General features: G+C 42.7%; 1 protein-coding gene across 1 annotated transcript in view; it reads right to left on the minus strand.

The window, feature by feature from the left end:
* Nucleotides 1–27,591, minus strand: part of PCM1 (pericentriolar material 1) — a gene marked incomplete at its 5' end in the record, with an annotated part of 3,258,627 nt that overhangs the window by 3,137,846 nt on the left and 93,190 nt on the right. Inside the window, one exon of the mRNA XM_044063494.1 lies at nt 26,715–26,834. Within this exon, the coding sequence (XP_043919429.1) occupies nt 26,715–26,834 (120 nt within the window). The remainder of the gene's footprint in view (nt 1–26,714; nt 26,835–27,591) is intronic.

Genomic DNA, 27,591 nt, shown 5'->3' on the forward strand with positions numbered 1-27,591 from the left:
CTAACTTAACGGAAGCATCAGCAGCAGTTCTGGACCTATGTGGTCTGTCTCTCTTTAGCTTTACATTTTTTCGGAAGATCGGTAGTCAGATGGCTTATCAAAGCCATTTCGGAATACAGAGAACGAGAGCGAAAATTTTGCAACAAAGATAGCACGACGACGAATGGTTAGGGCGTTAAACAAGGCACAAAAGACAGCGAGGGACGTCGTGGTCTGGGCCTAAATAGGTGATGCAGTAAGAATGAAAATCTCTGAGGTATTTGCTTTCCACAGGCAAGACAATTGTTAACTTTCTGACATGTGTTAGAGCAAGATAAAAGGATCCCCAATGGGTACTTCGCTTTAGAAGACTTCAGGTTTGAAACTAGAAAAACGAAAATTTCAGATAGCGGCCGACCAGCACTTGCAAACTGCTTCTGCTTCGGGCTCCTCCACAGCAAGAAAGACTGATGTAATGGAGTCGGCTGCATGTTTTATATCCCTTACGACCTGACGTAATGAAAGAGGCGACAGCATCTGACGCAGAAATCCCAAGACTCTGGTATTTGGGCCGACTGAGGGCTACCTGCAGGCAGATAACCCGTGTGTGATGACTGCAACAGTGAAACACGAAGAACATCTTCTCTTCCCTTCTCCAAATGGCAGGACAACACACATTACAAGCACGCTTTCAGACCACTTGCATGGCATTAGCAATTAAGCGTATCCATTAATGAACTGGTTTCACCGAGGATGCGACTATTAACCAAAAAGTCATTTGCACACAATGCCCATTCTCTTACTCTCATGGCTTACTCTAAAGGGGTAGAAGTATGTTTTTCCAGTTTGTTCAGATTCTAAACTGTTGCCATCTTGTTGATGTGGACAGCAACAGCATCTTCGCGAAAGGCAATCCTGGAAAGCCTAAAACATAAGGACTGCCACCCTCATTTACAGAACAGTGATGCGCAGACAAGCCTAAGTGACTAAGCATAAACCTTTGACCATGCAACCCTTAGCTATGACACCCCCCCAGCAAGAGATAACCACGGTGATATCCACAGCTGGACTGGGAAATCGAAAAGGTGGAGTCTGCCTAGAGAAAAATACATTTTCTGCAGCCACTAGCTGGAAATTTTGACTGGATGACGTGCAAGATCAGACAGATGCTCCCCATGCTTTCTAAGTCCACTGCAGCACTTTCATATAAAATCTGGCTGCCATGAGTCCCAAGGACCTCAGAAGCTGAGAAATCAGGCCTGCTTGTACTTGAAGGATCTCAGCTACAACATTCTGTATTGAAAGGATCCAGCTGAAGAGTAAAACACTAAGACAGTTGAGCTTAACTACATCCCATGAATATGAACGTCTGAGTGGGTATCATGAGGGATCTCACAGTAATCACTAATTCCCAAACAATGAAAAAGACTCTACATGGACTCCCAAGCCACAACTAGTGACCACAGTTGAGAGACCTAACATCCAGCCAGCCATTCAGTTATGGAAGTTATGTTGCAGCTTCTGCTTTGCTGCAGTCATGAACATGAACTAGAACAAGAAGGCTGTGGTGAGCTCAAATGGAAGTATCCTGGAATGACAACAGCCAAGTCCTTCTAGGAAGTATAAAAACTTCCTGGACTCCTTGGGGAGTCTTACTAGGCTGGCATCCTGGAGGTCCAAATGAGTACATTTACACAATGACAGACTAGGAATGAGATGAGGATGGACTGCAACATAACCATGTATAACGACTCTTGGAATGGACTGCAACATAACCATGCATAACGACTCTTGGAATGGACTGCAACATAACCATGCATAACGACTCTTGGAATAAACTAGCTTAAGACAGTCAAATCTGCATGAGGTCTGTAGTTTCCTTTATAATTAAAAGTAACTTAGTGGTACGCCTAATCCAGTCGTCACTTGGGGGGGGGGGGGTACTCCCTCAAATAGCTCACTTCTGAAGTAGGTTTAATGCTCACATTCCTACTGCACTCTTGACAAGGTGGGACTTCTAGAAGGGAAGATAAAAGGGAAATGGGAGAGGTATGGAAAGAAATCATCCTACACCTGTATATTACTTTTGTTCACTTATGCCATCTGATGACCACCTAAACAGATGGAGGGGGTGGGGTCCCACTGCTGCCTCCAAATTGGAACATTCCACCATGACCTCCATGATCTGACTACTGCCCTCTAGAAGAGAGACCAAAGTATCCCCAGTTTTGCAGATTACCACCACCTTTGGACTGGCTACCATTCTGGAAGATGCTACAGCCTCTGAGAACCTCTGTTACTGCTGTGCCACTAGTAGTGATGAAAAAAGCTTGTGCAAACTCCACTATATTCATGAGAACTAGTATAGAGAGGTTCATATTTGACACCAACAGCAGTGACTTATTTGTTCACTGATGTTAAACACTGATCTTTTTGTACCACTTTCAGACTCCGCATGGGGTCTTTCTTCATAGGTTCATAGGTGTGTACTAGGCTAATGGCCCTGGGGCCTTTACAAGCCTAGCCATAGGATTACCCTGGCATCGTACCACCCAACCTTAGTTCCCAGTGCCTCTGTCGAGTAGAGCCACTGGAGTTATCCCCGGGGTGAATTTTCTATTTCCCCGTCTACTCATCAAGATTTCTCCTGAAGAGGGTCAGCGAGGTGCTCTGCTTGACATGTATGGGAAGTCTATTCCACAGCATGGGCAGTCTCTGGGTTATGGAATCTGTCCCTCCAGTATGTTCTGTTGACTGTGGTAATGAGGTTGAGGTCTCTGTAGCGTGTGGTACTGAGGGATTGGGATTTCTTTAGATGTAGCATTTCTAACAGAGCTGGGTCAGACATGGCTTTGTAAGTCAAGCAGAGATCACCTCTAAGTAGGCAATATAAGACAGAGAATAGATGGGAGTTTTTTTGAGTCTGCCCATATAGGGCAAGTGTTTAAGGCCTAGGATCCTCTCTGTGAGGTACTTTTGCAGCCTCTCCAGTTGTTGCAGGTGTCTAGTGAGGTACATGCCAAATGGGACATTGTACTCTATGATTGGCCTAATGAGAGAAGAGTAGAGGGAGACCATGACCTCTTTCTTCCTGGATGCAAACCCCTTCGTAATGAGATGTGCCACATAGGACTTTGACCAGTGTCAATGTGGTGATCAAAAGAGAGGCTGCTGTCAACCTGTGCTCCCAAATCTCTTATAACACCTTCTGTGTTCAGTGGACTACCATCAATGTGGTAATTCATGGGAACCGGGTTTTTCGCAAATGGGATGACGACACTTTTTTGGCATTGAGCTTGAGGCCATGGTTCTGACACCAGTCATTGGTCTCACCCTGTAGACCAAAAGGCACTGAAATCAAAGGTTGCACTGCGAATTCAGCAAGATGCAGCCAGGTGTGGCAGCATATGTGCTTAGTCCAGCACCTGCTACACATTTACAATGTTGCAACCTAGCTGCATAGTCAAGTTAACCACTGATCTGGCTGACACTGCTGTGCAATACACTGAGCTGACTGTCAAAGATGTTACTGATACTGAGGCTGAAAATATAGCTAACCTACTAGCTGATAAATTTAGCATTAACTTTACCCCTCTCTATCTGTCCCACAAGACATGCCTCATATTGACACCTCCAGCTATCACCCAACACCAAGTCCTAAAAGTGCAGTCAAAAAATAGGTCCTGACAATATCCCTGGAACCATCATAAATAGCATGAAGCAACATTTAGCTACACCCCTAACACTGTTCGATCTTGGCCTCCATACAGGTTTTGTACTAAGCGAATGGAAAACTATAGTAATTCTCCTGCATAAGGGAAAACCTTCCATAGACCCAGGCAATTGCAGACCTATAAGTCTGACCAGACTCGTATGCAAAACCACGGAAAGACTTGGAGAATTAATCAGGACAAAGGGAACTGCCAAACACTAGACCTGTCTCAGTTTGGATAAGTCAAGGGCAGCTGATTTTTTTAAAAAGGTAATGAAAGCAAGGGATGCAAGGAAAATGGTACACACCATATACCTAGATCTATCCAAACCTTTCCTTACTCAGGTACAGTTTAAAAAAAAAAAGCTAAAGAAACTGGGAACAAAGCCTTATGTCACCCACTGGATTGCCAGCCGGCTCAAAGATAGGATGCAGATAATAAAAATAGGGGAAGTTACCTCCACAAAGAAACCAGTCACCAGTATAGTTCCCTAGGGTTTTGGCAGTAAAAGCCAATGCCAAAAGGCTCTAGCCGACTAGGTTTCCAGACAACTCCAAACTAGGAGCACTCACTGAATCCCCAAATGACTTAGCCATCCTGCAGGAAGGCTGGTCTCAAACTGGTGTCAAATCATGGTCTGAAACTAAATGCCAAAAAATGCATTACTGTATCCTACGGGAAGTCATCTACCCTAGGTAACTGTCACATTGACAATATTCCCCTAAGAGTTGACCCAGTTCGGGATTTATGAACTTACTTGGACAGTGACCCAACATTTGACCAACACGTGTCTACTGTTGTACTGCACAGCTTATACACAAAGGGATCGTCTCTACATTTAGGGATGTTATAGGCCCCCCCCCAAAACTCAGCCCTCATTAGTCCAGTCATTGAATGTAATGCTCCCTTTGGCATGTATCTGTCCAGACACACAGAACCAGAATGCCGACCGATACCTCTTTAAAAGAAAGTCTAAACATACCCTACATGCACAGACTCAAAATCCTGTCACTAAATTCAGTATCCTACAGACTGCTAAGCAGTGACCTTGTCTGGCATACAAGGCATCCCTCCTAACTAGTACTGATGGATTTCCTGTACATCAGCAAGTCAAATAGCATCTAAAATGCTCTGTTTAGGAATCTAAACCTCTTCTGCAACAACAGTTTGGAGGGACAGGTATATTTTGCAGAGGATACTACAGAAAAGACTCCCCATCCACTTAATTCCTGTCCATTTTCAAACAGATAGAAAAAGTACAGTTTTGTACCTACCATAAATGTAGATGTTCGAAGATCCACATTGCTGCAGTAATAACCTGTGGGGTAGTCCGCTGTCCTCGGTCGGCCCGAATACCAAAGTGTTAGGCTGGCGTCGGTCATGGTCGCTCAGATCTGACGTCAGTACGCAGTGGTACTAAAGCACATGACCGACGCCATATCCTCAGTCTTCCTTGCCCCAGATGTCAGAAGGCCCTAAAAAGAAAGGCCATAGCCAAAAATAGAAAAGTACCCAATCACCAAAATAGCAACAATAGATACACCACAAACCACACAGCCACCCCAAACTACAGAGGGGAAGGAGGGAGGGCAAATTGGACTGCAGCAATCTGGATCTTCGAACATCTACATTTATGGTAGGTACAAAACTGTACTATGTTCTTCATCTCACATTGCTGCAGTCATAACCTGTGGGTAGAATCCCAAAGCAAAGGTAAAGGGAGGTTGGTAAAATCAGATAGCATTAGGAGCTGCCAACATGCCCTGTAAAACTGCAGTGGCAAACCCAGCCCTAGATTTGGAATAAAGAGGGAGATGGTAATGTTTAGAAAAAGTGTGCACTGAACTCCAGGTAGCAGCCTCCAAAATATCCTTAGTAGCTACTCCCCTTAAAAAAGCAGTAGATGTGGCAGTAGCCCTAGTGGAATGAGGTCTGATTCCAGCCGGAACCTCCTTACCATGATGAGAATAACAAAAAACAATACAATGGCCAATCCACTTAGAAATAGTTTGTTTTGAAACAGGTTTTCCTTGAGAACCCAAGGCAAAAGAAATGAATAACTGTTGGGACTGTCTGAACCCTTTAGTTCTGCTCAAATAATAACGCAACTGCCTGTGAATATCCAAAGAATGCAAAATTTTTTCCCCTTATTTTGGGGATCAGCATAAAAATGTAGGCAAATGAATAGATTGGTTTAAGGCCACATTTGAAACAACTTTAGGCATAAAAGTAGGATTAGTACGTAGGGAGACTCTATCCTTATGAAATATCAGGAAGGGTTCAACTGCCATTAGAGCCTGTAATTCAGATACCCTTCTAGCAGACGTAATGGCCAACAAAAAAGCAGTCTTCCAAGACAAAAACTTTAGCTGCAGGTTCAAAAGGAGGTAAAGTGAGCTTTTCCAACACAAAATTGAGATCTCAGGAAGGAGTAGGAGCTCTACGTGGGGGTCTTATGTTCTTTGCCCCTCTAAGAAACTGCTTGAACAAAGGGTGAGAGAATAATGGTGGGTCACAGTCATAGTGAGCAGAAATGGCTGCAGCATGAATTTTTACAGAGGAGAAAGACAAACCCTTGTCTAATAATTCTGTAAGATACTGAAGTGAAACACTCAAATTAGGAACTGAAACATCAAAGCTCTGTTTTGCTCCAAAGAAAAAATCTCCTCCATTTATCAGCATAAACTTTCCTTGTACTAGGCCGTCTGGCCTCCAAAATGACATTCAAAACTTGAGGAAGCTGCGACCCCCCAGGGTCTAAAACAGAATACGCCAGGCAGTCGGATGCAGGGACTGAATCCTGACATTGCGGAAATGATTGCTTGCCTGGGACAAAAGGTGTGGAATTAATGGCAAAGGCCAAGGAGGCTCCCGTACTAAAGTCCTCAGCAGAGGGTACCCAGTGCTGCCGTGGCCAATCTGGAGCTATCAGAATCATGCAAGGTTTGTCCTGCCTGGCCTTCAGGAGCACCTTGGGAAGGAGGGGCAGAGGAGGAAAGGCATAAACGTGAAGGTTGTTCCAACTGAATGATAGAGCATCCACTTTCCAAGCTTTTGGGTGAAACAGCTTTGTGCAAAACTTTGGCAGTTGGTAATTCAGTGGAGAAGCGAACAGATCTATGTCTGGAGTCCCCCAAGCCACCGTCAACTGTTGAAAAACATGAGGATCCAATTTCCACTCGTGGGGATCCACCATTTGTCTGCTTAAAACATCTGCTAAGGAGTTCTGTGCTCCTGGCAGAAACCTTGCCTGAAGAGTGAGGTGCAAACTGGAAGCAGTCTCCCACAAAATCATAGCTTGTCTGCAAAGAGGGTACGAATGGGTTCCCCCCTGCTTGTTGATGTCCTGGGTGAAGTAGATCCTTGAACGCCATCAATGCAAATTGGACTGCTAACATCTCCTTCATGTTGATATGCAAATGTTGTAGTCTGGCAGGCCACGAGTCTTGAACCCATTTTCCATTGAAGTGTGCTCCCCAAGCCATGTCTGAGGCATCTGTCGTTAAGATCTGACTCGCCCCTGGTCGGGTCACAGAGAGTCCCTTGTTTAGGTGACATTCCCGAGCCCACCACAAAAATTCCCTTTGGATGCAAGGTATCATCTGAATGACAGTGTCCAAATCGTGGCAGTGCTGAGTCCATACGCTTTTGAGATACCATTGTAGCTTCCTCATATGCAGTTTGGCATTGGGAAGCACCAGAATACAAGATGCCATGAACCCCAAGGCTTGAAGGACTGTCCTTGCAGTCAGCCTGGACCGTAGAGACAATTGTTGGAAGTAAAGGGTAAGATTTCTTTGTTTGTCCGGGGTCAAAAATGCCATCTGAGAGGCTGTATTCAGTCTCACACCCAGAAAGCACATGTCCTGAGAGGGTACTAGACTGGACTTTGTTTCGTTCACAGAATACCCTAGGCACCTTAACACTGCCATAACATACTGTAGATGGTGAAGTAACTTGACTTTGTCTTGAGCCAGAATCAGGCAATCGTCCAAATAAGGATAAATTTGTATTCCCCTTAACCTTAAGAAAGCTATCACTGGTGCCAGGACCTTTGTGAACACCCTGGGCAGTAGATAAGCCAAAGGGCAATGCAGAGAACTAATAATGTAAAGTCCCAGCCAAACGCAGGAACCTCCTGCAGCTGGGCCTGATAGGAATGTGAAGATAAGCCTCTTTGAGATCCAGAGTTACCATCCAGTGATCTTTGCCTAATAGAGGCAGAAGTTGCTGCAAAGTTAACATCTTGAATTTTGGAATGTCCAGGTATGTGTTGAGAATAGACAAATCCAGAATTGGCCTCCAAGTGTTTCCTTTCTTTGGTACAAGAAACAGGCGAGAATAAAATCCTAGGCCTACTTCTGACCGAGGGACCTCCTGGATAGCCCCCATTTTTAGAAGTAAAGAAATCTGTTTGTGAGCCTCCACCTTTTGCTGAGAAGGAACGTCTGGCATGCCTTTGAAAGGAGGCAAGGTGTGACAATAAAACTTGTAGCCTCGATCTATAATTTCCAACACCCATTTGTCCTGAGTGACTAAAAGCCAATTTTGCCGGAAAAGTGCCAACTTTCCTCCCAGAGGAGCTGCCAGACAGGAGGGATCTGGCAGCTGGAGATACAGGTCATTGGGTCTGTTTAAGAAAAGGCTGACCCCTGCCCTCACCTGAAGATTGTGCAGGGGAACTCCACGTCCTAGGCCTGAAAGAACCCTGAGCATGAGCTCTGCCCCTACCACGTTTAGATCTGCCCCTAGACTGTAAATCAGAAGAAGGATAAGCCCATCCCTTAGTAGGCCAATTTCTGCTAAACTTAGGGGGCTGCACCTGTAAAAAATCCTTATCTGTTTGCATAGACTTAGCTTTGTCTTCCATTTTCTTCAAAACTGACTCCACAGGAGAACCAAACAGAACTTCAGACTGAAGGGGAGCATCCAAAATTCGAGCTTTAACATGCTCTGACAAGTTCTGATCCTTAAGCCAGGCGTGCCTACGAATAACTGCTCCAGTGGCAGCCACCCTGGAAGAGGCCTGAAGAGCATCAAAACCACACTGCAAAGAATGTTTACCCACCTGATCAGAGGCATGAACTAAATCCTACAATTCCTTACACTCAATGCCCTCTGCCAAAGCATCTACCTTAGATTTTAACTGACTTAGGAGAAAATTCTGGTACTTCAGCATATGAAACTGGCAATTCAAAGCCCTCATTGCTAGAGTGGAAGAGGTATACACTTTTTTACCCCACCTATCCAAAGCTCTAGACTCTTTATCCATAGGAACTGGATTCTTTACAACAGAAGCCCTGACACCCTTAGGTCCCTGGCTAATAGTTTCTGGGTCAGCTCACGGGCTCTTATACAAATATTTATGAGTCTCAGGCACTCTGTAATACCTGTCTGGCTTGACTGGAGCAGGAGGCAAAGAATCGGGATTAAGGGAAGCTTCAGAGAAGACATCCTGAACAACATCCAAAACAGGGGGTATAGCCAAGGGCCTATGCTGTGGTAAAAACAAAAATTCCCTAAGTCTCTTTCTAGAATCTGAGAAATCCTGGCCTTCCCACTTAAAATGCTCCCTCATGGAATGCAGGGTTTCAGAAAAAGAAAAATCCTCTGGGGGGGGGAAGCAGAAGGACTAGAATCCTCTGCATCTGAATCAGAATAAGGAGGAAAATCCTGAATGTCTTCAGCCAAAGACTCAGAGTAATCTGAGGAATGTTCCAAACCTTCCACCTCTGGCTCCACCCTAGGCCTCTTATCTGGAGGGGGCAAGGAACCCCTGATTAAGGAAATCAAATCTTCTGCCATTTTCAGCATATGCTTTTTAGGTACAGAGCCTGCAGAACTAGGGCTGACGCCAGAGGAGGACAAACCAGGCCTGACCTTGGAAGGTACCTTAGAGACAGAAGTAGAAGGCCTAACCACCTTATGCAAAGAAGGGACTACAGAGACCTGAGAGGCCCCCTCAGCCTGACTCGGCTCCTGAGAGGCCACCTCCTGCAAAATTAAAGGCTCCCCCTGAGACTCAGCTGAAACTTCGGCTGGATCCACAGATTCCACCGTAGTTTCTAAAGAACCGGCGTCCGTAACGGACAACTCATCCTGCTTGGACTTTAACGATTTTTCCTTACGCTTCTTAGCGGTAGCGGGCGTCTGAGGATCCGACAGCATATTGTAATTACACCGCTTACCGAAGACAAGCCTAGCGCAATCTAACCTGCGTTTAATGGTGCGCTTATTAAATTTAGCACAAAAGCGACACCCGACTACGTCGTGCTCAGGCCCCAAGCAAGGAATACAAAGAGAGTGGTAATCCCTATGAGGTATCTGTTTCCCACAAGAAATACAATTATTCACTTTTTCTGACATCCGGATTTAACTGAGGCAAGAAAAGACAAAAATATTCCCCAACGGGGTACTTAGCCCAACTTGGTCTTCGGTCTGAAACTCAGAATACGAAAATTTCAGGACGCCGAACGGCACTTGCAAACGCTGCTTCTGCTTCGGACCATGCAGCAAGAAAGACTGGGGATATGGCGTCGGTCATGCGCTTTAGTACCACGGCGTACTGACGTCAGATCTGAGCGACCATGACCGACGCCAGCCTAACACTTTTGTATTCGGTATTCGGGCCGACCGAGGACAGCGGACTACCCCACAGGTTATGACTGCAGCAATGTGAGATGAAGAACATCAGAAAATATACTACAGGACAGCCCTCTGTACTACTAATGGAGAGATGCAACTCCTAAATGCTTTATCCCATGCACTAGTCCCCTCAAATTATCTATGGGATGATCCCAGTTATTCTCATTAGGGGTAATACATAATAACAGACCATAGGATTGACAAGTCCAATCTATAACCACAAGGGATAGGTTATTTCGAGCACAAAAAAGGTTAACTGCTAAACTTAAAATGGCCCAAAAGGGCAGCTAGCCCAGTACTTTCCTATGAATCCCGGACTACAATTTGAACTCTTAGTCCCCATCTGGTAACCCTTCCAGCAACTGTTTTGTTGCATCAGCTAGTTCTCCCAGGAAATTAAGCATTTGATGAAGAGCTTATGGCTCTCAGATAAACGGTGTGTGCACAAACATGCTCCTCAAGTCCATCCAATGCAGACAACTTTATTTGGTGGATTAATAGTGGGGCTTTGTAAGTTTAAGAGCCTTCCTAAAGGCAACTGTTGCAAAAATAGTGTACCTGGGAAATTAGGACAAAAGATCCAACCATTGGAAGGCCAAAGGATCTGGTCAGGCCTCTCTCAAAAGGCAAACCAACAGCTGTACCATTTTTAATAACGTTGGGAACCACCCAGAAAAACAAAATGTGAAGGATCTGAAGGCTGCCTCCAGATGTAATCGGGAGACAAAGGAAGAGTTCAGTGGTTCACTTTACTTCCAAAACCTCCTTAAACATGGGGTTGTCCAAGGCAGGAGGTGGAAATAAACTCCCATATCCTAGACTACATCCAGAATGGGTGACTCCTGTAGGAAGTCCACATGCTTTCTCTTGCACTTTCAGTTTTTGTACTTCCTTGGTAGAGATGTTTCCAAACAAGACTTGTCATTACAGATATGTCAAGGGCATCCCAGTGGCCCTCAAACCCCTTTTTCTTGGGCAGACAGATAGCAGCTGAGAAGCAAAGGAAATGTATGTCTTTTGTTGAAGCCCAAGTGAAAGCAGACATCACAGGCAGCAAATACAGTTGAGCCTGCATTCATGATATCAAGGTCAACACCACTTTCATTTCCTAAGCTGATAATCAACCTTAATCGACTAACTGAAACCCACTTGGACTGATAGTGAGGCTGAGAAAGGTAGCCATAAATAACTCTGAAAGGATGACATCCAAGCCAGGAAAAAAAGCTGACCCTGAAAGTGATTACCATGGGCATCAATGCTGAAGGCTGGCCCCAGTGATGGAAAAAAATCAGCTCTACAAAAGTTTGGATCAATATCAATTGATCAAGTTCAAGCTCTGTTAAACAGGATATGAAATATAGAGGAGGAAGAGAAAAAAATAAAACACCACCAATGGTAAATGAAAGAATTTATGACTTAAAAACTAGGAAGCCTGATGCAAAAAGTCCAAAGAACTAAGAGGGACATTTAACACAGAGGAGAAATAAATTAGACTGAGATAATTAAAATTTTCTTACTTCCAGAAGGAATTGCAGCAGCAAATGCTACAACAGAAGGATCCCACATCTGTGTGTAATGACAGCAAATGAGATCTGGGGTAATGGGGATAGACTAGGGCATTATGGGCAGAGGGAGGAGTTTAAGAGTTGGATCAAAAGTCTAAAGTATGCAGCAGAGTTAGATCACCTATTAGTTGAGGAAAAATGAAAAGGAGATCAGATCATACAATCAACATCAGCCTTGCAGTAGAAATGCATCACTAAAGTTGGCAGTCATGCCACTGAAACCACAGATGGTGCTAAACAAAGTTGTATAGGCAACTTATAAAGTGTGACCATCACTGCAGTTAGTATATTAGGGATCTCTGCCACAGTATGAAGTCTGGCATGAACTTCAGAGTTGAGCACCCCACCTTGGATGCCCTCACCCACCTGGCATACAGGTGGCATCCTTATGTCATTTTTAGTAATTTCTTTACCACAACAGAACTTATGCCCGAGTTAGGACTAGTAGCAAATGCATGTCCCATTTAGTGTGCAATCTTGAGAATCAAAACTCTCCTTAACTGACCTGAGCAAGGAGAGGATGGGGACAAAAAATAAGAGAGAGGAAAAGTCAACGTAGGTACAGTACTGCAATGGCCCTGAACATCCCTTGTAACAGATGGGAGGAAAGGAACCAGGACCGTAATGGTGAGCACATTCCAAAATGTATTACTACTATGGAAAGTTGTCTATACAGCTGCCTTACATTCTTCATATGGATCACTACTGCAGTCAGTGAGGTACAGAAGATTCCCAAAGCGCACACACTCTTGGGAAGGGACAGCTCACTGCTCAGACAATGACTGGAGAATTCCTTTTAGAACAGTAGAGTTGAGCCTAGCCCTTGGACTGGAAATTACATCCAGTGTTTGCACTGTTTTGAAAAATGTGGACAGAGGACCAAGTGGCAGAGTCTTAAAAAGCCTGGCACTTAATCTTTTTGAATAAGGGAGTGACAGCTGCAGTACCCCTTGCAAAACAAGATGTGACCCAATCCTGCAGTGTAGTTTGAAAAGCACTGTTTTTTCAGTGCCAGACCTGGTTTGTTTTCTGCAGAGGAGAAAAAAATGTTCTGATATTTTAGTGGTCATGGCTGTATCTAGGTAATACCTCAACTGCCTTATTTACTTACAGGACGGCAAAACCTTTCTGTTTCACTTTAAAGTTTACAGAAGAATAGAAAAAAAGGTTCCTCCCTTAGCTCAGGGTTACCACTGCAAAATTTGGAATAAAAAGCAAGTTAGGAAACAGTATCTTTTTTGCTGTAGTTGCTACACCAGAAAGATCCACTTAGTTTAGTTTTTCTTCCTTAGTTAATTTTGTATAGTAGTTAGAAATTTCATGATTTTGATTGTAGTAGCTACATATGCATTTCTTGTCTGAGCCACACATTTGAATGTATAGGACTCTAAACTGAATACCTATGCTAATACTTTACTGTATCTTACACTCCACTCAACTACTGACTTGCACTCCTCCTCCTTCATTTTTCCTTCCACTCATGCATAGTCCTTAACCTAGTTGGCTAACAAATTTAACAATCTTTCTCTCATTTTCAGCTACCAAGCCTTGTGTTAAGACACAGCCGGTCCCTCTATCAGAAACCCTGTAAGGCTAATGAAATCCAACTGAACAGAAGGGAAACCTATCCTAGAAGCCCCACAGGAACTATCTAGACTCTCTGCATTCAGCCTCACAGTGTAGGTGATATCCTAGAGTATCTTTAGGATTAAACTATAAATTTGTAAGTGCTTTAATTTAAAATTAATTGTGAGTGCATTAAATTTAAATTAATCTGTAAGGACCAGCACACCCAGGGACCTATCCCTCTGACCATCTCTTTACTATCGTACCCGCCCCCCCTCCTATCCTAGTGGAGCTAGTGTTTTCCCTACATTTACCACTAGAGGGCAGCAGACCTCAAGCCATGGTAAACTATCTCTTACTGGAAGTAGAAATCCACTCTGCTGTCCAGCCATACTCTGATATCCCTGCTTGCACTTTTTACTCAAGTAATTACCCCCCACCCCATGAAAAGTTGAAAAGGGAATTATCCTGGTTAAGTGTGAGAGTTTTAGAAACTAGACAACTTTTTTATCAATTCCTACTACAGCTACTGGCCCCTTTAATTAACTCTCTGCTTAAACTTCCTTTCCTGCCATAGCACTATTTATAAATATCTTTCTCTCCGTTATAAAACCCTTTACTCTTACCTTTCTCCCCTACACAGCTATACCTTTGCTCTCCACTTTCTGATAAGTAGCAACAGAAAATGTCTCTAACCTTTCCTAAGCCTGTAGAACACAGTCTCTCTGCATAACTGATTGCCTCTCAGCCTCTCTCTGCTCTGACCTGCTCCGTTCGCCCTACGGGCTTCACTCTGCTCCCCTACCCCCAATTCCCACCCACCCCCAGAGGTCCTACACTTATACTTCTCTAACCACACCCTCTCTCTTCTAGCCTATCCCATACTTCACCTCATCCCATACACTTTAGCCACACCCCTACCATCCAACTATCACTCTCAATAAGATACACCTGAGAGTACCTTACCATATCCACTTACTCTTAACTAAAATATATTAGTGCCCTCCTCTCTTCACTTCCCTTATCCTTTATCTTCTTTTCCTCTACTCTTCAATCCCTAACTCCTCACTCCTCTTATTTACAATCTCAGTAAGACACCTCTGGCTAATCTAACAAAGCTAACTCTTGCAGTTATACTTTCTATCCTCACCTCGACCTACCTTCTTACCTCCTTTGAAAAACTGCATTATTAAAATCTTAACCACCCCCTAAAACAAACATTCACACTCGTATACCCTTTAATAGCCATACTAATATAACTTCCATTCCCAGTTACCTACTACCTAAATACCACAGACTCTCCCACATTAAACACAATATACCCACAATAAAGAAAGTGAAAATTCAAACTAACCTTAGGTATAATTCAGTAACAAAACTCAATAATCCCTCCTTAAAAGACGGTGACATCCACCTCAACCCTGGCCCTACCAACCCCACTATCCATACAACCCATCCTAAACTCAATAACTCTCCCCTAATAGGACATCTAAATATCCAAAGCATTAATAATAAAGTAGCCCACCTCCTTGCCCTCCTAGATATTCACTCCTTTGATATACTCTGCCTCACTGAAACTTGGTTGAAACCAGAAACTAGACAATGAAATCATTCCCCAAGGCTATAACATAGTGAGACAAGACCAAACAAAACGGAAAGGGGGTGGAGTAGCAGTTCTATTTAAAGATGGACTTCATATCTCCACCCTACCATATAACCCAACCCAGGATAGTAATGCAGAAGTCCTCATCATCAAACTTAAAATCAATACAAACAAATCTTTATACATTATCTGTATTTACTTACCACCAAGAAATATCACTCCAATAGAGGCCATACTAAGCTGGCTGTCTTCTACTTACCCCCAAGAAACAATAATACTAGGCAACTTCAATATTGACTGGAAAGGTGTTAGTGTGGAAAATCCTACCTCTCATATTAACCTCCATGGCTTGAGCCCAACTATAACCTCTACAACCAGAATTAACAAACCAAATAAAAAAGAGAGCACCTTAGACTGGATACTTATAAACAAACAGAAACAATCTTATAAGGTAGGAACACTGCCAGACAATGTAAGTGATCATTTTTTGACCTACATCATAAGAGAAAAGAAGGATCTTCCCAAAATCCCCAGCTTTAGGATAGCACGTTCTACCAAACACTAACTCAGAATTATTTCAAACTGAACTTAGTGCCTGTGACTGAAACCCATTAAAAACCATTATTTCAAACTGAACTTAGTGCCTGTGACTGAAACCCATTAAAAACCCTTCCACTTGAAGAGGCTGTAAAGTATCTTAACTCTAAATTCTTATCTATCTTGGATAGGCATGCACCTAAATGGTCCATCAGAATGAAGTCCAACCCAGCCCCATGGCTTTCTAAAGAAACCAGACATCAAATTTTGCTTAGGAACAAAGCTTGGGCTAAGTGGAGAGCAAACAGAAATTTCTCTAATCAACTAAATTTTAGGCAGCTGAGAAATAGTACAAAAAAGGCAATACTTACAGATACAAAGAACTACTACTGTAAACTGCAGCAAACTCACCAAAATAATCCTCAGAAATTCTGGTCTAGTATCAATAAACTCCTTTCCCCAGGACACTCTTGAACACCCACCCCACTCGACGCAGATCCAAATACCCCCCATCAAACTGCCAATACCTTTAACTCTTTCTTTACTGACACCATACAATCTCTAGCTAGTCAACTAATCCCAGACAACTCGAGCCTTCTCACCACCACACCAGGCTCTATACCTACATTCAAACTACAACCCATCTCTACTACTCATCTATAAATTCATTCAAAAACTCAAGCCATGTACTCCTGCTGACTAGCTACCATCACAATACCTCCAAAAAGCAGCCAAAGTAATTGCCTACCCTATATATCCACCCTTATAAATAGGACAATCAATGAAGGAACCATTCCAGATATTTGGAAAATCTCCTATATTATTCCCCCTACACAAAGGTGGGAACTCAAATGACTACTCTATCGGCCAATAGCTCTCTTATCACCCTTAGCAAAAATTATGGAAAAATGCATTCACCAACAACGTGTACATCATCTATCTCAACATCATCTATCTCAACATAACATAATAGCAAACTGCCAACATGGCTTTAGGCCATCACACAGTACCACTACTGCCCTTTTATCCTTTACAGATACCATAAATAGAAACCGCAATAAAAACATCCTCTCATCTGCACTCTGTTTATTGACCTCTCAAAAGTTTTTGACATGGTAAACCACACCCTCAATCAATATTTTTGAATCTCTTTCCTTTGACTCTCCGGCTGTTAAAGGGTTCAGATCCTACCTCAGCAACAGGCAGTTCTCTAGGAAAATCAAATTTCATCCATTCTGCCAGTCACCCTCGGAGTCCCTCAGGGCTCTATTCTTGGACCACTTTTCTCATTTATCAATGACCTCCACGTAGTAATTCCTCAAGCCACTTGCATTCAATACGCAGATGATTCTACGCTAATATGCTCAACATACTCCCCATCAGAACTATATTCTCTTACTCAAAATGTTTTTAACACTGTAGAAACATGGTTTACAAAATGCTGCCTCCTTCTTAATGCAAAAAAAAAAAACTCCTTCTCTTTACCCCCACTACCAAGTCCTCCCAGTTAGATTTCTCAGTCTCTTCCAATAATGGCATTGTTATATTCCCTGACTCTACCACTAAACTGTTAGGAATAACCATTGACAATAACCTTACATTTGATTACCATATAAATAACACCATTAAAACAGTCAACAGAAAAATAGGCTCCTTATATAGAATAAAACCTTTCCTAACTCCAGCAGCCAGAACCAAGATTGCTCACTCCCATCTAATCTCTACTCTTCTGTATGCCTCACCTATTAATACCAACCTAATGAAACAATAACAAACTAGCAACTTCCTTCAATAACATCGCTAGATTCGCCACTGGCAATCCCTTTAGAACCCACCACTGTCTGAATCTTTGGCAACTAGACTGGCTTGAATTCCAAAACCAACTGATAATCTCCCAACTCACGATTGCCCACAAGATATTTTACCAACCCAAAACCACCCCTATTCTCTCCAATCTCTTCATCCCCTATAAAAATCTGAATTCCCTACGTTAGTCTAGCAAACTCCGCACTAGCATAACAAAGTCTAACAACATGGCTGGTGACTCTGTTTACTAACGCAGCGGGAAAAAACTGGAACCTGCTACCCAATGAACTAACTCTAATCGCATCCTTGCCTCTCTTTAAACAAAAACTCAAAAAAAATCTTAAAACGCACTGGTTATGCCCCTGTAGTAACCCCGACTAACCACCCTCTCCCACCACTGTTTTTTTTCCCTATTCCTTACAAACTTCCAAACATTTTAATGCTTATGCTTGTAAGCAAGGCTGGTACTGTTTAAACTCTAAACATACTGCTGAAATATATCTACTTGATGTGAAAAATTCCTTATGAATCTTACTGTGCTACATTATTATTGTTGCTTTTTCAAGTGTAAATATTTTTTACTGTTGCTTTTTTAAATGTAAATACTTTTAGTATGTTTTAATTACTTGTTGTACTTTATCAATTCTTTCATTTACCATGTAATGACATTTTTAATTTTTCTATCTTGTTGGAGCTTTTCTACTCGGGCCTCTACTGAAAATGGAAATATATCCAGCTAGACTAGCCCGGTTAACAAATGTAAAATAAATAAATCCAAGGTAAAAGATGAGTGGTGTGAAGAACTAGCTTTAGCCACAAAAAAGAGAGTCACCCACCTGCAGCTGAGGCAAATTGCTATCCTGCGATAGTGGCAAAGGCTGTTTGCTTAACTTTTTCTTTTTGAGGCTGGAAGAACTGGCAGTGGGACCAGAAGTTTGTTCCATAGTCAAGCTGAAAATGGTGCCTCTTTCCCAGAGAAAACAAGCAGCATAAGTCAGTAAAGAATTGAAGTCGACACCCCCCCCCCCGAAAAACACAATAAAAGCATTTTAGTCTACTTTGTCAGCCACCCCCAAACTACAAAAAAGAATTCTCTGCAGGAAAAAATTCTCTGCAGGAAAAAATGGTTAACTACACATAAACTAACAGAAAAAGTGTGCCTCCATTTAAAAGTACAGTCAAGTCTAATGAGAGTCATTAAAACACAAGCTCCTAGATTTAAAAACAATTTCCCTAACCAGCAAAGTACACAAATACATTTAAATGTGGAAGGATTTTCCACAATGGAACGTATTTGTCAGCAAAGGAACAGCACAAGCCAACAGTCAATCCCTGAAAGCCTGCAGAGCAGCACTCTTCAGCAGCAGGAATGCTGCAAGAGGCTTAATGCTTAAATCTGTACCGTTTGGCAGCCTAGCTCAAGCTGCCTAAAGTTTGAGTATGTGGAAGGTACCCTGATGCTATGGAAGCTGGACAATTGTTATATCGTTGGCAGGAAATAACTCATAGAAAAGGGTACTGCAGCAGTAATCAATATGATTTACATACTCCAGTATTTTTTGTACCTTATCCAGAGTCTGTGCTTGCATAATGCAATCATCTAAGTATGAATAACATAGATAGCCTTAATCCTGCAGCTTGCCATCACATTTTGTCAAAACTCTAGGTGCATTAGCTAAACCAAACGAAAGGAGATAAACTGGTAATTGAGCCTCCACCATGACAAACCACAGGACTACTAGTGTCTTTTGAAAAGGGAAATGCGATTGTAGGCAATTTTGAGGTCTTGTGTCACCAGAAAGTACAGTTGTGTACACTTACCATAAATGCAGATGTTAGGGTGTATTTACTGTTGCAGTTATCACATTTGGGTTATTTGCTTGCAGGAAGCCCTCAGTTGGCCTGATTATCAAAAGTCTTGGCTCCTGCGTCGGTTGCGGTCTCATCTTCCATGACGTCAGGTAGTCAGGGGTATAAAGCATGCAGCAGACGCCATTACATCAGTTTTTCTTGCCCCAGATGTCAGATGCCCCCATAATGGGAGGCAATTATATACAAAGTTACACCAACAAAAATCAAATATACCAGAAAGCTTAAAGCAAAGTAAACAAGAATAGAGGTATAGTCAATACAAGTCAAGGGGCTGGAAGGAGGGTAACCAGGACTGCAACATGAATACTCTAACATCTACATTTATGATGTGTACACAACTGTACTATGTTCTTCATGTTTCACTGTTGCAGTCATCACATTTGGGTAGATTCCCAAAGCTATGGAAGGGAGGAGGCAATGATATAGCATTAGGACCAGCTATAAGGCCCCGCAAGACTGCAGTGGCAAAGCCAGCTCTGGATTTAGAAAAAATTGGCAAGTGGCAATGCTTGGTGAAGGTATGTACAGAACCTCCAGGTAGCAGCTTCTAGGATGTCCCTGGTAGGGACACCTCAGAGAAAGGCTATAGAGGTAGATGCAGCCCTGGTGGAATGAGGTCTTTTCCCCTGTGGGGTAGGTTTTCCATGGTGCTTATAGCAGAAATGAATGCAATGGCCTATTCACTTAGAGATGGTTTGATTTGAAATGGCCTTCCCCTCTGCCCCTGCAGCAAATGCAACCAGCAGCTGTTCAGATTTCCTGAGAGGCTTAGCCCTGTCCAAGTAAAATCTAAGTTGTCTGTGCACGTCCAAGGAGTGCAGTATTCATTCCCCTTGTTCTGTGGATTAGAAAAGAAGGTTGGCAAACAAATGGACTGATTAAGGGTCACACTGGATACCACCCTGGGCATAAAGGAAGGATTGGATCTGAGGGACACCCTGGCCGCATGAAAGAGGATGAAAGGCTCCACTGCCATGAGGGTCTGTAATTCAAACACCCTTCTTGCTGAAGTGATGGCTAGAAGGAAGGCTGTTTTCCAAGAAAGGAATTTCAAGTCTGCATTTGCAGCTGGGTCAAATGGAGATAGAGTGAGCTTTTACAATACAAAGTTAAGGTCCCAGGTTGGAGAAGGGGCTCTCCTGGGTGGTCTTAAGTTTTGGTCCCTCTGAGGAATTGCTTCAGCAGTGGATGAGAGAAGAGGGGTGGGCTCTGTATTAAAATGTGGTGAAATGGCAGAGGCATGAATTTTGATGGAAGAAAAGGAAAGGCCCTTGTGAAGTATCTCAGTTAAGTATTGAATAATGTGCGGTAAATTGGGCACTGTTGTGCCCATCCCGAATTTGGCTCCAGGAACAGAATCTTTTCCATTTTTCAGCATAGGGTTTTCTAGTGCTAGGCCTCCTTGCTTCCAGAATGACATCCATCACTTGCTTACTGAGGGATGGTAACAGAGAGAAAAGGTAATTAGCCAGGCTGCAAGGTTCAGGGTTTGAAGCTGTGGGTGCAGAATCTGGCCCTCCTGCTGGGACAGCAGGGCAGGGGTCTGAGGCAGGTGCCATGGTTCCAGCAGTGACACGAGCAAGAGGTGGTATCAGTGTTGGCACGGTCAGTCTAATGCAATCAGTATTGTCCTTGGTTTTGTCCTGTTTGATCTTTAGTAGCACTTCGGAGAGGACAGACAGAGGGGGAAAAGGCATAAACTGATAGGTTTGGTGAAGGACAGGGCATCCACTTTCCAAGCTCCTCTGGGGAGACCTTGTGCAGAATTTGTCCAATTGGTAGTTCTGAGAGGAGGCAAACGGGTCTATCTCTGGGCTCCCCCATTTGTTTCTCAAAATGTTGAATATCTTTGGTTCCAGTTTCCACTCATGTGGGTCCATGAGATTTCTGCTTAGATAGTCTGCCAGTGTATTTAGCTTGCCTGGCAGGAATTGAGCTAGTAGGTGCACTTGGTAGCTCAAGGCTGTGTTCCACAGAGCCATGGCTAGTCTGCAGAGAGGGTATGAATGGGTTCCCCCTGCTTATGTACCACATAACAGTGGTGTCCATTTTACCAATAATTGTCCTGGAAGAATGCGGTCCTTGAAGGCTGTCAGAGCATTCTGTACGGCTAACATTTCTTTTTGAATGATATGCAGGTGCATTTGATTCTGGTTCCATTTGCCCTGAATGCACTGCCCTGCCAAGTGAGCCCCCATGCATAATCTGATGAGTCTGTTGTTGGGGATTGGGTGGCAGGGGGTAGAGTGAATGGCAGTCCCTTGTTGTGGTGGCAGGCCTCTGCCCACCAAAGGAACTTTGTCTTTAGACAAGGGATGACAGGAATAATTGATTCTAGGTCCTGAGAATGTTGACACCATAGGCTTTTTAGATACCATTGTAGTTTCCTCATATGCAGTCTTGCATATGGAATTAGTAGAATGCAAGAGAACATGAACCCCAGGGCTTGCAGTATTTTCCTTGCAGATAGCTGGGTCTTTGCGGCCAGTGGTTTGAAGTAGGCTGTCAAACTTGTTTCTCTGACATGAAGTAGGCCATCTGGTAAGTTGTATTCAAGCTTGCTCCCAGGAATACAATTTGTTGGCAGGGTACTAGATGTGATTTCTTTTCGTTTATGGTGTACCCCAGAGAAGTTATTAATTTCTTTACAAATGCCAGATGATTTAATAGTATGTCCTGGCTTCCTGCCTGAATTAGACAATCGTCCAGGTATGGGTATATTTGAATATTTCTTTGCCTGCATAATGCAATGACTGGAGCCAGGCACTTTGTGAATACCCTGGGCGCAGTACATAAGCCAAAGGGCAGTGCAGAGAACTGATAGTGCATGTAGCCTGCTCAGAAGCGTCGGTATCTTCTGAAAGACTCCTTGATTGGGATGTGCAGGTAGGCTTCCTTTAAATCCAGAGTTGTCAACCAGGCGTTTTTGCCTAGCATGGGAAGCAGCTGATGAAGAGTTAGCATTTTGAAATTTGGGATTACCAAAAAGGTGTTTAGGATAGACAGGTCCAGGATAGGATGCCAGGAATGGTCTTTTCTGGGAACCAGGAAGTCTTGAGTAAAAACTTTGCCCCCATTCTTCTTCTGGGACAGGCTGAATAGCCTTGATGCTTAGAAGAGAGAGAACCTGCTTTTGAGCCTCTGCCAACTGTTTGGGGTTGGTAAGGAGTGGAAGTGGAATCTGTATCCTTAGGAAACTATATTTAAAATGCATTTGTCTTTGGTAATGAGCTCCCAGTTTTTTGCATGCAAGGCGATCTTCCCCCCTAAAGGAACAGTCAGTTGAGCAGGGCTTGGAATGTTTAAAGTTAAGTCATTGTGACAGTTTACCATAGGGGGTGTCTTACTACTTCCAGCTTTGGAAGTGGGAGCCCCCTACTGCTTAAGCCTTTGAGTACCTTGAGACGGAAACCTGGGTGGTCTGCTGGTACTGGGTTTGGACTGAAAGCCTGGAAGAGGCAGGAAGGACCACTTCTTAGAAGGCCAGTGCCTACTAAATCTGGGATGCTGTACATGCATACATTTAGCTTTTTCCTCCATCTTTTTTAAGTACTACTTCTGCTTGGTTGCCAAACAGGTGGTCTTGGTTTAAGGGAGCATCCAGTAATTTAGCTTTAACATGATCTGGCAAAGTTTGCTCCTTAAGCCAAGCATGCCTTCCAAGTACAGACGCAGTGACAGCAGCCCTGCAAGATACCTCTAATGAATCAAAACCACATTGCAAAGTATGTTTTCCAACTTTTCAGCAGAATGCATTAAATCCTGCAATTCTTTATTTTCAGCACAGTCAGGAATCAATATCATTTTCTGTTTAAGCAATCCAATAATATGCTGCTGATACTTTAACATATGAAACTGGCAGTTTAAGGCCCTAATGGTCAAAGTTGCAGAAGTGTAAACCTTCTTACCCCATCTGTCTACCGGCAGACTGGCGACTAGCTTAACAGAAGCGTCGTTGGCAATTTTGGACCTATGAGGTCTGTCTTTATCCTTACTTTTTTCGGAAAAATCAGTACTTGGATGGCTTAACGAAGACATTTCAGCGTATGGAGATCAAGAATGAAAGTATTTAGCTACAAAAATAGCCCGATGACAAATAGTTCGGGCATTGAACAAGGCACAAAACCGACAGCGAGGAAAGTCGTGGTTTGGGTCTAGACAGGTGACGCAGTAAGAATGAAAATCTCTGAGGCATTTGTTTTCCACAGGCAAAACAATTGTTAATTTTTTTCTGACATCGGTTAGAACAAGAAAAAAAGGATCCCCACAACGAGGTACTTATCTTTTCAAAGACTTCAGGTCTGTAACTCGAAAATAAAAATTTCAGGAGTCAGCAGACCGGCATTTGAAAACTGCTTCTTCTTCGGGCACCGCACGGCAAGAAAGACTGATGTAATGGCGTCGGCTGCATGTTTTATACCCCTGACGACCTGACGTCATGGAAGAAGCGACAGCATCTGACGCAGAAATGCAAAGACTCTAGTATTCAAGCCGACTGAGGGCTACCTGCAGGCAGATAACTCACATGTGATGACTGCAACAATGAAATACGAAGAACATAGTAGGTTACCAGCGATAGTAACAAGAAATACCATTGGTTAAGAAGGAGTGGTTAGTAACCGGAGTCAAAAAAACAAAAATAGCGACAGTGATGAAACTACATTAAACAAGATTCTAATGCCAATTAAGCAAAGAAAGAACAATAAATACAAGCACTTAGCTGAGAGTACTGGCTGACGCATCAGATTTTCAGAGCAGCAAATGAGATCTGAGATGATGGGAAGGGGGTATTGTGGTTAGAACCTTAGCACAAGAGTTTTTGGCTGGCAAGAGCTATGTACAATGGCAGGGTCAGTTCCGAGAGGTCAGAACCAAGCCCATCAGTCAAGAATGAATGAAAATTCACATCAGATTAGCAGTTTTTGCCTCAACCATTTTTTTTGTACAACGTCCTGAAAATCCTCAGGTGAATAATTTTCTTTTCCTCTTACCAGAAATATCAGAACTGACAGGCTCAAGAGCTTGAACTAAGCCAGACAAATCACATCTGTCCAAAGTAACAGACAGGAGGGGATAAATGTCTAACTAGAATTTTCTAAAGATATAGATCTAGGTTCAACAGGCAAAACTTCCCTAGGGACATGCACCACAGTTTGGCTAAGCGACAAATTCGCTATTCTTTTCTCAGAAACTGACAAGAGTAGTTCTCCCTTGCCAGTCAAAGGCACTCCAACAGCCGCAGAGGACATGTCTAATGGCTCATGGTGGCTGTAGGGAAACAAACAGGAGCCATGAATAAAGATGGTCAGAGGAAACAGAAATTGTCAGACTGGTCACCCATCTGTGACTGAAGCAATTTAGTAGCTTGATAAAGAGAAAAAGGCTGCTTGAATTTTGTGTGTGTGTGTGTGGCTGAGAGAAGTTTCCATGGTGAAGTAAAAAAAAACTTACAGTAAGAAAAAAGTGGAAGCTTTTTTCCCTGAATGTAACTTATCTGGCCCAGCAATGGAAAAGCGTTCGATGACTACTGATCCTCAAAAAGGCTGCAAGTGGAGCCCTATTAAAGCAGCAGGCAAGCTCTGAAGAATTTAACACCCACACTGCTCTTTTTCTTCTTACAGGCTCATAGGTTGCTACTAGGCAAAATGACCACTAGGACCTTTATATGCCTAGCTGTGCATCCCAATCCAAGTTGTCGAGTAACCTGAACTTCTATTAGGAGGAGAGGTGTTAGTAAGAATGCAGCCAAGGGATCTATGGGGAAGAATGCTGACTGGAGAACATTTTACTGACCGTCTCTGTCCAGAGACATGGAAGCCAGACAGAGGGTGAATTATGTGCTTTCCCATCCAATGGTCAAGGTTTCGTTTGAACAGGGTCAGGGATGAACTATGTTTCACATGGATAGGGAGCTTACACCACAACTTGGAGGATCTTTTGAGTCGCACAGCTGTCCCTCCCTGCATGTTCTATTTATGTCAAAAGTTTATATCCTTAATCTAGTGTTTCTTGCGCTGTTTGTTTTGCGGATGTGCAAAAGATCTATCGGGGCTGGTTCTAAGGATATCTTATAAGCCAGGCATCGATTGCCTCTCAGCAGCCTGTAAGATACTTAGTACAGGGACAGGGCCTTTACATCCGTGTAGGGCAGCGTATTCATGCCTTAGATTCTCCTGCTGAGTGACCTGTGTGGGAGTTCGACTTTTTAAGTGCCTGGTTAGGTACATACCAAAAGGAGGCATATACTCGACGGAAAAATTAACCTGGGTGCTTGACCTGGCAACTGTTTGAGCACGTGGAAGGTACCCTTAAGCTTTGTTAGCTAGCCTGCGTTTATATCCTTAGCGGGATAAAACCCATAAAGTGAAGGCTACTGCAGCAGTGATCAAATGAAACACATCTGCCTGAAGTTTTTATACAAGTCAACAACAGACTGAGAATACGTTGTAATGGGATGAGAGGCTTAAGAATGAGGATGTTCAGTATTATAGCACTAGTTGACTTTGGGCAGAATTACAGGCAAAATTAAGTACCGAGTGTCAAAGTACTGTGGTTATAGCAAGAATGTAACTGTATGGACTATAATAAAAGGGGAAAGGGTAAAATGCGAAGGCATGGCAGATTTGTGTAATGGACATTAGGATGTTCACTGGAGTGTAAGCAAACAAGAGGATCTGAGGAATCAAAAAAAAATCTTATACTCCAGATGATAATGTAGAATGAAACTAAGTAATGAGGAGAAGATATGATCAGAATTTTTGGTTTACATCTGACATCTGATTTGAAGCAAACAGGCCCAAGACAAAGCATGAAAATACTACTCTAGGGAAATAAACACCATAGTATGAAGGATAAAATTCTGTAATGACAGCTTTACCATGGAAGCTAAATAATAATAGTGGACTCATCTGATGACAATGTACATAATATTTTGCTGTAAATATATGTACGTTTTTCTCAGTAACAGTAGGTTTGTTATGAAAAAAATACAAACTGAAATACATTTTTCACCAATACCCAGAGAAATTATGTGACCTACCTGCTAGTTTCCCCTTAGCATGTCAGCAGAATGCTAGCTTTCAACTGCACAATGGTAAAAGAACCTCAATTTATTGCAACTAAGCCTTTTTGTTAGACTAGCACTGGATTTTTGTTTCCACACAGAAAAATTATATATTTGCAGTGACAAATGTGCCTAAATAAACACATACATCTACACCACAAAGCATGATCTAGAGTCATAGTCATAAATCATTTAAATTATGGGAATAATTTTTCTTGAATAAAAGCAATGGAAACTGACCCTAGAAACATGCTTTAGATCTCTGTAAACTGCCTCAAACTCACAAAAAGAAAACACAAATCAAAATTATATCACTCAACTTCTAAAGTTCTGTACAATTACGTCACTAAAATTCACTAACTTACCGTAACATCAGAAGCCACCGACTGAGTATCAACATTCAGGGATGTGCTCTCAGCTACCGAACCAGAACCAGCTGCAGAATCAATAGTACGAAAATCTTCTTCCTCTTCATTCTCTCTTGCCTGAAACAATTATAATACTGTGAATAAAGCTACCATATACATTTCAGATGTTAAGTTTATACAATAAAAATTCTTACAGGAAACAGTCTTGGTATGTAAAAGACTCTTAGTAGAGTTATTGTTTCAGTTACATTATCTCAAAGATTATCCAAGACAACTTGCTGTAATAAAGTCCGTGTCTGTTCATGGATGTGAATGCAACAGAGGTATCACTGCTATGGAAAAATGTTAAAATGTAGAATGGACAATCTGTTCACATCACCTCAATGGATCTTGCATTTAAACAAACTCACCCGTCTTCACTTTTCCCACTTTGGTCATTTTATTCCACCATCCATGATGGCCAACTGATCCAGGAGTTTCCTTTTGGCAAGAGCTGCTCACAGGAGGCTGTAAACTAGGTAGCCATCTGGGTTTTGCACACTGTCCCAACCCCCTCCTCCCAAATGCCGAAGCAGCTTTAACACTAAAAGTTGGGCTCCCCACATACACACTTCTGCACATACCTGACTCAACCACACCACTTGGGGCATGCACTTGCTGGTTCTGTGCTATGTTACTGTACTAACCAGCTTCGATTGGAAGTCAGTTCTGTACAGCACCATGCTGCATCTCTCCCTCCTCAGTATGGACAAGATAAAATCAACCACACATCCAAGTTGGCTCTAGAATGACTAGCTGATTAATAATACAGTTCATTATATATCATGATTTGGCAAAGAAAAAAAAAAAAAAAAAAAAAAAAAAAAAAAAAAAC

This window comes from Protopterus annectens, chromosome 2.part1 (assembly GCF_019279795.1).
Source record: "Protopterus annectens isolate FY-2018-M chromosome 2.part1, PAN1.0, whole genome shotgun sequence".
NCBI lineage: Eukaryota > Metazoa > Chordata > Ceratodontiformes > Protopteridae > Protopterus > Protopterus annectens.